The sequence below is a fragment of the Stomoxys calcitrans genome, chromosome 3 (assembly GCF_963082655.1).
Source record: "Stomoxys calcitrans chromosome 3, idStoCalc2.1, whole genome shotgun sequence".
Classification (NCBI taxonomy): Eukaryota; Metazoa; Arthropoda; class Insecta; order Diptera; family Muscidae; genus Stomoxys; species Stomoxys calcitrans.
In genome coordinates this window covers 150752868-150767356 of record NC_081554.1, presented here as the reverse complement: position 1 = coordinate 150767356, position 14489 = coordinate 150752868, and the positions used below count along the sequence as shown (strand labels likewise).

At 40.3% G+C, this 14489-nt stretch overlaps 1 protein-coding gene across 2 annotated transcripts in view; it reads right to left on the bottom strand.

Annotated features, from left to right (window-relative positions):
• The window catches only part of LOC106086319 (transcriptional regulator ATRX), a 28040-nt gene that overhangs the window by 3176 nt on the left and 10375 nt on the right, over positions 1–14489 (bottom strand). Inside the window, exons 7-15 of one of the 2 annotated variants that reach the window (XM_013250947.2) lie at positions 11154–11330; positions 11033–11083; positions 10747–10967; positions 10588–10682; positions 10231–10526; positions 10043–10164; positions 9738–9974; positions 9504–9609; positions 2332–5021 (exon numbers count right to left, since the gene is read on the bottom strand). In XM_013250947.2, coding sequence (XP_013106401.2) covers positions 2332–5021; positions 9504–9609; positions 9738–9974; positions 10043–10164; positions 10231–10526; positions 10588–10682; positions 10747–10967; positions 11033–11083; positions 11154–11330 — 3995 coding nt within the window. The remainder of the gene's footprint in view (positions 1–2331; positions 5022–9503; positions 9610–9737; positions 9975–10042; positions 10165–10230; positions 10527–10587; positions 10683–10746; positions 10968–11032; positions 11084–11153; positions 11331–14489) is intronic. The other variant, XM_013250949.2, reaches the window with a different exon arrangement.

Here is a 14489-nt window from a genome sequence, read left to right as displayed (position 1 = left end):
AATGGAGTAGTAATATGCTTTGTGGCAGGATTATTAATGCGAACCTAGGAGTGGTCAGAAGTCGGGTGACAAGAGGAACGCCCAAAGGAGGGGTATTCTCCCCAAATCTGTGGCTCTTGTAATTAATGAAAATTTAGGATCTGGGCGGAGTTGGCACGAAGATAATCGCTTATGCGGATGATGTCGTGCTGCTGGTCCGAGGCTGGTTTCTATCGACCATTAGCGAGATCATAGAAGGGTCACTAAGGAAATTGTCGCGATGGGCTCCCAGAAATGGGTTGAGGACCAAGCCAAAGAAGACGAAAAAAGTGCTCTTCCCATGCAGATACAAGATACCAGAGTTTAGACTTCCGTCTTTGGACGGGTCCCTGCGGTTATCGAAGGAATCGAAGTACTTAGGCATAGGCCTCGATTTGAAGCTGTCTTAGAAGAGGAATACGGAGGTAAGAATCCGTAAGGCACTGTACGCTTTTTACACCTGCAGGAAGATGTTTGGAAGGAAGTGCGGGTAACCCCCAAGATGATTTATTGGATGTATTCTGCCATTGTGCGACCAGTACTGACTTATGAGGCTCTGGTATGGTAGAGGGCCGTTGATAAGAGGACTCGTACTAGGGAGTTCGAGAAGATCCAGAGAGAGGCCTGCGTCGGAGTCGCAGGGGCACTAAGATCCGCCCCGCACACAGGTCTGCCCATTAAGGCCTTTATCCGAAACTTCGCCGGCAAGTTCGCGCTTCGGCCGAGGGAGCTCGGTTTGCTGAAGAAGGACAGAAGCGGCCACAGTTTCATTTTGTATGATATGGAAGCGGAGGGTAGACTGTGCAAAATCCCCAACTATTTTGCACCGGTACCGATTGGGATTTGGGATGTATGGAGGGGGCGAATGCTGTGTTTGAGGAGGATGAGATCTCGATATTCACTGATGGTTCCAAGATAGAGTCAAGGATTCAGGGGTTTCCGACGGGGGATTCCGACGCACTCAACGTTACAAGAGAAATTCTGGTAAAGGGTATACCTCTTCAAAACTCAGAATTTATGTGAACAGTATGATAGTGCCCAAAGCCTTGGGATGCCTGATTGTTTGAAGTCTATGGATAGATTCCGGGTTCACGATGTGACTCCGGTATGGGTTTCCAAACATTAAGGGGTTCCAGGAAATGAATGGGCGGACGAATGCGCCTGGAAGGTTTGTCTTCCGGTCTTGCCTACTTGTCATTTGTCGAGCTACTGAACATAGTAGATGAGATGGACAAAGCGGGATGGGTAGCGAGATGGTTGCCGGACCTCCATAGCCTGTCATCGACCGGAGGAGGACGAAGGAGTTATTGGCGTTCGATAAGAGGTTGCTGAGCAAGTTGACAAGGGTCATATCCGGACACTGTGACATAAGCCGCACTGCGTCGCGCTAGGGAATACAGTATTACGACTTCTGCAGAAGTTGAAGAAGAGACTATTGAGCACTTGGTCCATTCCGGCCGGGTCTGCAGGGACGCAGGCTCTTCTTTCTAAGCAGGCGTTCTTCGTCATCTGGGGATCTTGCGAACATACCTCTGGGAGGGCTTTTGAAATTTGTGGACGAGACGGGATGGTTCCGACGGAGGTTGCGATAAGATCCGACGAAGGCAAATTCGTGCTTGCATGAAGAATAGGCGTTTCACCCTCAGCTCAGGTTCTCCATTCTTCCTGTTTCTTTTGTTCCTGTATAACCTGTGAATGTGGTCCGATGTTTCACATTTTTTTTTCTTTTTTCTTTCTTTCTCGGGTAACACAAAGGTCCAAACTGGCCTCCGAGTGAAACCGTTCAATCCAACTTTACCATTAAACTTTTTATAAATAACTACAGTAAAAATGAATTATTAACTTTGAATATAAACGTGTCATGAAAGGTTTGTGAAAGTAGACTTGAAATCCAATGTAAAAATATGGCCCCAGGTGTATGGCGGCCGCCCTATGTCCCAAAAACCCCCTCAACAGGATATGTTCAACTATTGGGACATTTTTGGTATCATATTTAAAGTATTTGGAGGAAGAGAAAGTTGAAGAGTTTATTTCTATAAAAAACTTCATAGGAAAATGATTTCAGTAGATTAAAAAAAAAATGGTCGGCTAATGTACAATACTTTGTTTGCACCTGTAGCAGATAAGAAAACCATGAACCATTGTATGATTTGCAGTTACAGAGACACAACAAAAAACTTTGTTATGTAGAGTTGTCACTTTTGGGTACAATGCTCTGGCTTAGTCTCTTATTTTTGCTTTAATACGGTGTTCGTGGGAACATATGCAAATGTTTGAATTTTAACTCACATTATTATTGATTTAAGTACTCACCTTTTTGTGGGCGCTCCTATTGCAACTTTCTTATCATTGATATTTGTTTCTATAATATACACTCCACCACCCATGGCTGTAGAATTCAGCTTATTATCCACTGGTCGAATATTTACAGTATTTCGCAGTGAATTAGAGGCGCTTGTCGATGACGATGTTGATGATGGATTCGATGCTGTTGCCGTCAACGATGACGGCAGACGTTTTTGCATTTGGGCAAGTGCTTTGGAAACATTGGACACAGAATTTATATTTTGTTTACTCTGTGCCACTGCTGGCTGATTGCTTTTGGTAACGCTTGTTTTGGTTATGGTGGCCATTGCGGGGGACATCGATTTTACGCTACTTATAATGGGTAACTTATTGCTCGACGTTACGGTTACTGAGGGTGAGGATAGGGCGGCGGGTAATTTATTGCTGGTAGTTGCACTGGGTGTATTGGGTGGGGTTCGTTTAATAATAGCTCTCTTTATAGATGAAATTCCAGATAAAGACGATGACGTAGAGGATCTTTGTAAGTTAGAAGTGTGAGGTGTCGAAGGATTGTTAACACCTGAAGAAGATGTAGAAGTTCGTTGAATGCTTGATTTAGCTACCGATGCTGCTGCCTGCTGTTTTGCAGCTAGTGTCGAAGCCTGATTAGCACCACTATTGCCTAATTGCTGTTTGCTTTGAATATTTTGCGAGGGCTTTATGCCAGACTTAATATTGGTTATTGTTAAACCTGACGATGGCTTCGCAGAAATATTCACTGTGGAGCTCTTAGTCATGCCAAATGTTGTATTCGCTCTGTGCAAAGGGGGCGGGTTGTTAATGTTATTGCCATTATTTGTGGATGTCTTGCTATTTGCGGCCTTAAATCTCGCCAGAATGTTGCTGTGATTTTGCGTAGATGTCGGCGTAGTTGAAGAACTGTTGCTATTGGTATTACCATTAGACGGTGGTTTCGAGGAGTTTACTCCAGACATAGCAACGGGACTGGTGGTTCGCCTTATTGTTGTATTATTTTGAAGAACTTTATTTAGTTGCATATTTTGTGTGGCTGCATTTGGTTTTGCACTTGAATTGACATTTTTGTTGTTGGGGCCAGAATTCTTGACAGCCGTTAATGAAATGCTCGGCGACAAATCATTTAATTGCTTTGCTATGCTAGTGGTTCCCGGTGGTGAGGAGGTGGGTATAATTTGCATTTCAGAATTAGAGTTTTTCGATGAGGATCTCGGATACACAATTCCCATATTCATGGGGGAATTTGGTTTGGAGGCTCCAGTTTTTTCGTGCCCCTTAGAGTTGGGGTACAGAATGCCTATATTCGAAGTCGATCGACCATTGTCAGAATTAGAGGAATTCTTTGCAGTCATATTGCTTGAAGCTTGGTTTGTGTGAGAGGACTTTTGTGAGGATCTTTGATTAGAAGAAGAATTTTGTTGCGGCACAGGATTCGAAGATTGCACAGGTTTTGACGCATGTGATTGTTGTTGTTGTTGTTGTACAGGAGTCGACGGATTCAGGGTTTTAGAGGACAACTGTCTAGAATTTGGTGTGCTGTTGCTGTTGCTGGAGGCTGATGTTCTTATGTTGGAAGTGCTATTATTAGTTTGATCGGCATTTGTTCGTTTAGAACCCAGTCCCGTAGATGAATTTGAAGTTTGCTGCACAGTTTTTGTGTGTCCTGAACTATTGCTGTTAGGCTCAGAACGACGGTAGTTTATTAGACTGTTTGACGTGTCACTGGTATTAGATTTTGATGCATTCGATATGACTTGTGATATTGACATTGTACTTGCGGATGAAGTATTGACCGCTGACGTTAAGTTAACTGTTGATGTCGAATTAGATGTTGGCGGGTAAGCGACTAAGGAGGATGATGATGAAGGTGTTTGAGCCTTTGATTTGTTGGATAATTCTGTAGGAGTATTTCTTGAACTGGGCCTTGATTGATGCTGTTGCTGCTGCTGCTGCTGCTGCTGCGGTTGTTGCTGATGCTGTGGCATATACATAGCGGATCCTGGAAACATGCCCATTGGGTTCACTTTAGATCCACCTGGTAAATTTATTGTGTTTTTATTACCGCTACTATTTGAGTGTTTCGAATTTTTGCCCGATTTCGATTTATCTAAAATTGTAGAACCCGACGAGCCTATACCAAAATCGCCCGCATAACTGTACATGTTTGGAAATGTGTTCCTTAACGATTGTTGATACTGTTCAAATGCATTCAATGCTGCCGAAGTGTTGGTGGTATTTGTCAAACCTGCAGAGGAAAGTGCAACATTGGCAACAGAAGAGGGCGCTGGTGATGTGTACATTGGAGCTGGTGCAGCAGAGGATACAACGGATGGCATTGGAGGTAATGCTCCCGCCAAAACACTATTGGCTAAACTCATACTGGTCGCAGCTGAAGTTGCCCCCAAACCTTGTAATGCTGAAGAAGGTAAGCCGTACATACTTAGATCGCCCAGCGCTGCTAGCGGATTTGCAGCAGAAGATGTTGATGGTCCCACTGGCATTCTACCGGCTCCAATGCCGGAAAGCGTTGAATATGAATTGAGATCAGCATAGGCGTTAAAATTTTTGTAATAAGCAAGCATATCCAAATATTGTTGTGTAGTAGACGGTGTACTATTTGGTCCCAACAACGACTGAAGAAGTGGTTGATTAAAACCTCGGGAACCAAACAAACTTGACATCTGTATTTAAGGTAAAAAAAAAGTCATTTGATAAAAGAAAAACAAGATTAAATGTGCTAAATTCGGCCGGGCCAAATTTTAGAGTATCCACTACCATGGATTTTGTTATAAAATAATCTTTGTTATCTCAGTTTATACTTGTAAAGGGTGATTTTTTTGAGGTTAGGATTTTCATGCATTAGTATTTGACAGATCACGTGGGATTTCAGACATGGTGTCAAAGAGAAAGATGCTCAGTATGCTTTGACATTTCATCATGAATAGACTTACTAACGAGCAACGCTTGCAAATCATTGAATTTTATTACCAAAATCAGTGTTCGGTTCGAAATGTGTTCAAATTTTGACAAATTTTGTTCAGCGATGAGGCTCATTTCTGGTTGAATGGCTACGTAAATAAGCAAAATTGCCGCATTTGGAGTGAAGAGCAACCAGAAGCCGTTCAAGAACTGCCCATGCATCCCGAAAAATGTACTGTTTGGTGTGGTTTGTACGCTGGTGGAATCATTGGACCGTATTTTTTCAAAGATGCTGTTGGACGCAACGTTACGGTGAATGAACACATTTCGAACCGAACACTGATTTTGGTAATAAAATTCAATGATTTGCAAGCGTTGCTCGTTAGTAAGTCTATTCATGATGAAATGTCAAAGCATACTGAGCATCTTTCTCTTTGACACCATGTCTGAAATCCCACGTGATCTCTCAAATACTAATGCATGAAAATCCTAACCTCAAAAAAACCACCCTTTACATGACTTATATGGAAGACATCATAATGGAACTCATTTTTTGCAGTGAACAAGTAAAGCCAGAAGGTCGGTGAAGCCAGGAGGTCGCATCGGATACTTTTAAGTGTGAGGCTTCAAGGGCCGTGTTGGTAGATTGGAATGACAATGTGTACTCTTTCAAAAAGTGTACTCGGATATATCACAAAGATTTTGTGTATGTCAAATACTCTTACTGAATTCCAATTTGGAACATTTATACAGTACTCACAACTCGAACGGCATGGATAGATTCTGAATACATTTTTATTTTGTCACATACATGAACTACTCAAACAAGTTCGAGAAAGGGTAGATACACGATTGAATTAAGAACGATAAGTCACTTGCCCAGCTGATGGAATTTTCCAATCCCAGAGTTACGAACAAAAACAAGTCAAGACCATAAGGGGGTCTCAGATCGCTTAAGAGAAAGTCAAGATTGATATATTGTCATCGTATGGTAGTGGGTATAAAAAAGTTTTTGCTAAATATATTTTTTTAGAGTATACAACTTAAAGTTTTTGCAATAGATCTCAAAAATAACCATTTTCAAAAAAATTAAATTTTTTTTTACATTTACATATATTAACATATACAAATATATGATTATAATGTAATCAATTATTACAAATATGTTAATTGTAAATTAGTCTTATGCATTTGGGTAAAACAAGTGTTTATACAAATTTTATTGTCATTTTGGATACATATTGCATATAGTTACAAAAAAAAATTGTATATGTTTTTTATAAAATAAAAATATGCAAATAAAAAATTTAAATAAAATTATAAAAATAAATAAAAACAGCATTTCTATTTAATTGATGGGAATCACTCAAATTCATGGAAAATTCGTCTTACCAAGGCCTTGGGGGAAACTTTACCATGCACCTCATTAAGTAGTAATAGCATACTGATAGTGTCCATTTTACTTGACGTTAAAACACTGTTGCATTGTACGGCCTTAAATTGAACTCAACGCGTACTTACAATGACCGTCTATAGTATAGTTACGACAATTATATCTGCTACTTATCTACGTTTATGGTGTTATTGAAAATAAGTATGTATGGTTTTGTTTATAACCTATTTTTATAATTATATTATTATTAATCGTTGACCTTAAACTTTTATCAGCAATCATTGATGGAATATTCATGGAAAATGCATATTAAGATTGGATAGGTTGAAAAGAAGGTGCGAATATTAAACCGACCCATGCCACTATGGGCACACACCTAAGCCTGTTGTTGTTGTTGTAACAACTTTTTCATGTGGAGGTGGAGATCCTCGTCAAGGTCCTGTAGGTGAACAAACTCGTCCCGGTCGAAAGGACCGATCGCCGCAGGAACAGGGTGGCCATTGATTATTTAAAGGCGCCAATAACTTGTCTTGTCATATCGAGCCTTATAGGCACTCAGCATTTGCGCAAGAGCCAATTCCATCCGACCTCTCACTGAGACTCTGCTCGATACCGCTGATTGTCCGCGACTGCCGTTGCTGCTACTACGTATGGAGCTCTCCACTATACGAAATCTATGGACGCGCCCGGTAGCTCGCAGCTAAGCTTCTCGCGACTGCAATGAACACCACACAGGTTGGACCTCAATATTCCAGGCCTGTGTGGTGTTCATAGCTATCCCGCACCGGGTCTAAGTCAGTAATCGGTTGTGCGCTCTAAATACTAAAAAGTAACCTCAAAAAATAAAAAGTCAGGAATTCCGTGCTACTGACAAAATCTCTGATTGTTCTCCATTCCTAGCCCCCTCTCTTCAGGTCTGGAAATGCTCCATCGTCTCATCATTTTCTTCTCATGTCCTGCCGAACGTATTCTTCATAGTGCGCTCGTAGTTCTATGTGTCCCGTTAAAAAACCGAAAGCTATACAAATTCTGCTTATGTTCTTATACTACCCTGTTTATTTCCAGATTCCGCTCGCTGATTCTGGGGTTAGTGGGGTCCGTACAAGGAATCCCATCACGATGCGCCGGGAAATTAGGCCGCACTTGAGGTATTCAACCGGCTGGTATAAAGCGAGCGGCTGCTACGTTAATGATGTCTCGGAATTTCCTCTCGGCCACTAGCACGTCCGAGGGGGTGGCAGTTCACTGAAGCGGCGATTGGTATACTCTCTGAAGCCAGCAAAATCGGCCTTCTTCTGATTGATAAACGTTCGGCGCTCAGAGGTTATGAAGTCGGGTGGTCGGTCGATGGTGAGAATTATGAGGAGGTGGTCTGACCCCAAAGAGATGACGGCTTGTCGGGATACGTCACTTAGGAGATCAGGGGATGCAATGGAAATGTCTGGCGAGCTGCTACACCTCCTCGAAATCCTAGTGGGGGCATCCTCATTCACCGTGCAAAACGTGGAGCCTTCAATCTGATCTGCCAAAACTATGCCCCGCTGGTCGTTACCTAGGGGGGACACTAACCCCAGTATGGACACCACTAAACCCAGAATCAGCGAGCTGAATCTGGAAATAAACAGGCTAGTCAACGAACATAAGCGGAATTTGTGACTGGAACATTTGGAGCAATGTAACTTAGGCAGAGTGATCCCACTACTGAAGCCTGGAAAGGACCCGAGTTCGGGGGAGTCGTACAGACCGATCTCCCTTTTCTCACTAGTAGCAAAGACGCTTGAGGCATTACTCCTCCCGAGCTTCGTAGGAGAATTTCCATTCGCCGAGCATCAACATGGATTTCGAAGACTGCATAGCACAACAACAGCTTTGCATGCCATCACCGCACACATTTGCCGTGGCTTCAACCAGCCCAGACCATGTGATAGGATGGTCCTCGTTGCACTGGACCTATCGAAGGCGTTCAACACGGTCAGCCGTGCCAAACTATTTGAGGACATCGCCAATATGTCCCTCCAGCCAGGTCTAAAACGTTGGGTCGCGAATTATCTGTGTGGTCGCCAGTCGTTTGTGGAACTATGAGTATCACACAGGCTGTAACTTTGAGCTCCGATCAGTGTGGTTATCATTGCTGTTACGAGAAGCTTAGCTGAGAGCTACTGGGAGCTACCGGGAGCATCCATAGGTTGCGGATAGTGGAATGCTCCATACGGAGAAGCTGCAACTACAGTCGCGGACAATCAGCGGTATCGAGCGGAGAGGCTCAGTGAGAGGCCGAGCGGCTCATGCATAAATACTGATTACATATGAGCTCGATATGACAAGGTGAGTTATTGCCACCTCCACATAGTGACATGTGGAGACAACAACAACATAAAGCAACATATTTTGGCCATTTCAGCAGTAATACGTTTTTAATATTTCAGCAGAATTTTGTATTTAAAACAGCACATATTTTTTGTTTTAAATAGCAGATGGAAATGTTTGCTAAAACAGCAGCCCTATTTTGTAATTTTTGCTGAAACAGCCATGTAAAAACTTCTCCCCAAAGAGGTGTGGCACTGCGGCACGCCGTTCGGACTCGGCCATAAAAAGGAGATTTCTTATCATTGAGCTTAAACTTGGCGGTTCGGACAGCACTCGTTGATATGTAACAAGTGTGCCTCTTTTTCATGGAGGAATGTTTATGGGCAAATTTGCATTTGCATCCTTTTTTATGAACCACATTTTAGTTATATATGAAGATTTTTTTCTCTTTTCTTATGGTTTAATAAAAATGAAGATACAAATATTAATAATAATTAATAACTTAAGAAACTAAAAACAAAACTAAAAACAAAAAAATACTCACGTTTTTACCAGTATTATTGTTATTTGTATTAGATGTACTCACGTCTAAACCAGAAAATGGCGATAGATAATTGGCTAAGTTGGGCGCATTGAATTTATTTTGTAAACTGCAAATAAGAGAGTTAGATCTTAGAGTAACCAATGAAATGTTATGAAAGCAGAAATAACTAATTTCTAACTCATTAAAGATGAATGAAATAAATACGATGTTGTATATGTATGTCATAAAACTTACTCTTCAATATTTTGCTTTTCGTTTATTTCCGAATTCATTTGCAGGTCTCTCTCGTAAGCAGTCCATGCCTCATTCTTTTCCTGTTCACTTAGTTCTTGTTCTACTTTGTTTTCTAACAAACTATCGTGCTCATGATATTTATACACCAAATCGGGGAAAGAGCGCAATAATCTTGCCAGTATGCTGTCTTGCGGTAAAATCGGCGTGGGTCGATTACTGTGATCGGGTATTGTTAAACTGGAACAAAACATAAGATAATTAGCACGAAAACTTCTGTTCTTTAACAAAAAGAAAACAATACATACATATATAATTCTGCTAGCTCAGCCATATTATAATGCCGATCAATTTGTTGTTCATCCACCACTCTAAAACTCATAGCTTGTTTGGTAACAGAACGAGAATATACCTTCTCCTCCATGGTGCCCTGAAAAATTTGTACAAAAATGTATTATGTTAAGCTACCTATTGGAAGTTATAGTCGCGAACTTACCATGGCCAATAATCGATATATATAACAATTTCTCTTTTGGCCCAAGCGAAAAACGCGAAAGATATTCTGTTGATCATTGGAAGGATTCCAAGATGTATCCAAGATTATAACACGATTTGCTCCAATCAAATTGATGCCTTGGCCTCCAGCCTTTGCTGATATCAAAAACACTCTGGCTGTCTTATTTAGGACATTATTAAATTCATTTATCATAGCATGGCGTATGGATTTCGGAGTCTTGCCATCCAAACGATAATAATCTTTACCAAGAATCCACTGAGATGAGCTATTGATGCCTATGTATTAATAAATTTAAATGTTATTGTTTTTTTTTATATGTGATTATAAATTACATACCTAGTTCCTTTCGAACGGTTTCATCATTTTCGGTTATTTTCCTAAAGAAATATTCTACAACGTTTAGGACTGCGACAAATGCAGAAAATATCAGGCTAGGATGAATGGATAAAAAATTATTATTTCTTTCTGCAAATGTTATTTTTTCGTTTGACATACCATTTCTCCCCTTTTTCTTCGCACATTTGCAAAATTTTAAACATTGTCCTCAGTTTGTTACTGGGCATTATAGATTCTAAATCTCTTTCAGTGAGCAAACTGCGCCACCAATCATTTGTAACTGACATCTGACCCGTCTGGCTGTCGTAGATATCATCTGGTTGGTCATCATCCGAGTTGTGATCTTTCTGTTTTTGACGTATTTCCTTTTTATTGCGTTGCTGTTGGCAAACAAAAAAGTAAGAATGATTAGGATATATTACAAATTAAACTATTTTATACGTACATTAACAGCATTCTTCCAAGCATCCTCTAAGACTTTAGGATGTGTCCAAATCTGAAAAAATTTAAAAACAAGAAAGTAACTTCATCATCGTCAACACATCTCTCTATGTTAAAAAAATTACCTTACGAAGGCAAGTGTAATCAGTTATAAGACCCTTGCCCCGATAATTTTCATCTCGATTAGTTATAGCACTCAATATGTGTTGATACAGATTATTCTGTACTTCAGTCATTGGAATAAACAATACATATTCAAACTTTTGTGGCAAGAATGTTTTTAAAAGTTCAGCTTCCTTGCGCTAAAAAGATAAATGTTTTTAAATTGAATACAGAAGAATTTAACCCATAATAATATTGAAAAAAAGCATGTCCTCCTTGATATCCACACTTATGCGCTCAGTTTGTTTGTAGTGTCCGTTAACCTGTAGTTCTTTAACATGAGGAGCAGCTACATAACACTGTGAAACGAGCACAGTTGCTACAACAACTGTGCTCTTTTCCAAATTTAACGAATAACTCCCAGCGGAACGAGCTTGCTCACCCATTGGAGCTTGACAAAGATCGCTATCTCCACATGTAAATATGTGTCTACTATACAGAAAGAAAAATAGCAAACCAATTTTCAATTAAAATATTTATTAAAAATAAAATCGTTTTCAATTAAATAATTAATTGATTTTATCATTTTTTAATTGAATTTGATTTTTTTTTTCAACTATATTTGCAATTTTTAATTAAAACATTAATTGATTCAATCAATTTTTTAATTCAATCTGAATTTTTATTTATCACAATCGTGATTGAAAATTTTGGAAGTTTCAATTAAAAAATTAATTGATACAATAATTTTTTTTAAATTAATCTTAAAAACTTTTCAAATACTGTGCTTAAGTAAATTCGATTAAAGCATATTTTGTCCCCTACAATATAAAGGGAAGGAGATTTCAAAGACTCACCCATACGTCCCACATTTCGACAAATCTATAGCAATGCCATGGCAACTGCCGCCTCAGTGCACAACACACTGCGACGACAACAACAACAACTCTATAGGGGACCCTTACCCGAAATTTTTTGACGAGCCCCCACAGGGAAGTTTTTTTTTTTTTTTGAACGGATGCCCACGGCCTTTTGCTGAATCAACGCACCTTAAGTTAATGTTCCAAGAGGTAAAAATCTGTGTACTAAATCATGGCGAAACAATTAAAGGTGGTCGCATTTGTACAACAACCATGGCCTCATTTGTACAACAACCACAAATTATATCCGCCATGTTGTCATCAAGCTGATCGACGTTTTGCCAACACACACAAAGAAATTTGTGTGCGTGTGTTTTTACGTGTGCGTGTGTGAGCAGAGAATATGCGAGAAAGAAGATAACAAAAAAGAGAATGCAAACAAAAATCTGTCATCTTAATATCGTCAAACCTGGCCGGCTGTTAACAGTTGTTCCAACGTGCGACCAACTTTTTAGATTTCAATGTTTTAATTGGATCATTTGGAAAATTAATTGAAAATTTCAATCCTTTTTATACCATACACCACCACTGGGGTATAAGGTATTATAAGTTTGTGCATTTGTTTGCAACGCTAATAAGAAGAAGTGCTAGACCCATTAATAAGTACACCGATCGACTCAGAATCACTTTCTGTTTCGATTTAGCCATGTCCGTCTGTCTGTCCGTCTGTGAGTCCATGTATTCTTGTAATCAAAGTGCAGTTTGTATTTGTTGTCAAATCATCACGAAATTTTGCACACATCACTTCTTTGATCTAAGGATGAACGCTATTGATTTTGGTAAAACGCGGAGAAGATTTAGATATAGCTCCCATATATATGTTTCGCCGATTTGCACTTAAATGGCTGTAGTAACTACAATTTTCAACAGATCTGCAAAAAATTTGGCACAGACTGTTTTGTTACTGCAAATGCAAATTTTGCCCATTAACACTCCACTAAGGAACAGGGGCAAACTTCTCACATATCAATGAGTGCTGTCCGATTCAAGTATAAGCTCAACGATAAGGAACCTCCTTTTTATAGCCGAGTCCGAACGGCGTGCCGCAGTGCGACACTTCTTTGGAGAGAAGTTTTACATGGCATAGTACCTCACAAATGTTGCCAGCATTAGGAGGGGAAAACCACCGCTGAAAATTTTTTCTGATGATCTCGCCAGTATTCGAACCCAGGCGTTCAGCGTCATAGGCGGACATGCTAACCTCTGCGTTATGGTGGCCTCCTGATTTGTTTGATCTTGTTACTGATCTCAACATATCTGCGAGATTTCATTAAAATCGGATGTAGCACCCATACATTTTTATCGCCGGATTTGCATTAATATGGCCGTAGTAACAACCATTTTCAAACGATTTGTTTGAAAGTCGGTTCAGATTTAGATATATAGCTCTCATATACATATATATTTGTATATGCCCGAATTTACAATTGTAGAGTAAGTGTAGGGTGTTATATAGTCGGCTCCGCCCGACATTTGCCTTTCCTTACTGGTTTTACTTAAATATGCATTTTTTTATTGAATATTTTTTCAAAAACGGTGATTGATATTATCATTTTCGATATTGAAGCAGTTTCAATTAAATAATTAAATGGATCAATTAATTTCGTGATTGAAACAACAACAACTGTCTACCTCTTCATCGACCTTAAAGATAGATGGATGGATTCGCCACATGCCCAAATTTAACAGAAGAAACTTCCCATAAGAAACCCAGATAGCATGTTAAGACGTGGTACCGCAGCGATGGAGAACGGTTGTCACAATATATGTGGATGGTCAAGCGGCGCTGAAGGCTGTTGGGCCACGTGCAGTCGAGCCTGGATAGGTGATGGAAGCAGCTTCTTGGAACCATGTGGAGGCCTATTAGGCAGCTCGGCTTGTTCTTGGGCCGCCAAGAGTGATGGAAATATAGACACCGACGAATTGGCTAAGCATAGATCGTTGATAAGCTGAGCTTGCAAGGATAGACGCTTTCTAAGATGACCACACAAATGTCCTGGTACGGGTTGGGACTCTAAGCTCCGATTTGTGTGGTAGTCATCATCATTACGAGAAGCTCAGCTGGGAGCTACCGGCCGAGTTCTGAGGTTGCGGATACTGAAATGCTTCATATACGGAGTAGCTGCAATTGCGGGCAATCAGCAATTTCGAGTGGATAATCTCAGTGAGAGGCCGGGCGGAACCGGCTGTTTCTTAAATACTGAGTGCTTATGATACTCCATATGACGCCTTTAAACAATCAATTGTCATAACGTTCCCGCAGCGAACGCTCCGATGGACGGGAACGAGCTTGCTCGCCTTGAAGCTTGACGAGTATCGCTACCTCTACATACTACTGCGGCTACAACAACAACAATCACACCAATGAGGCATTGGCTGATGATGTGGGTTGCAATGCAAACAAGGCATACTGAGTTGATAAAGCATGATTTTGGCTTG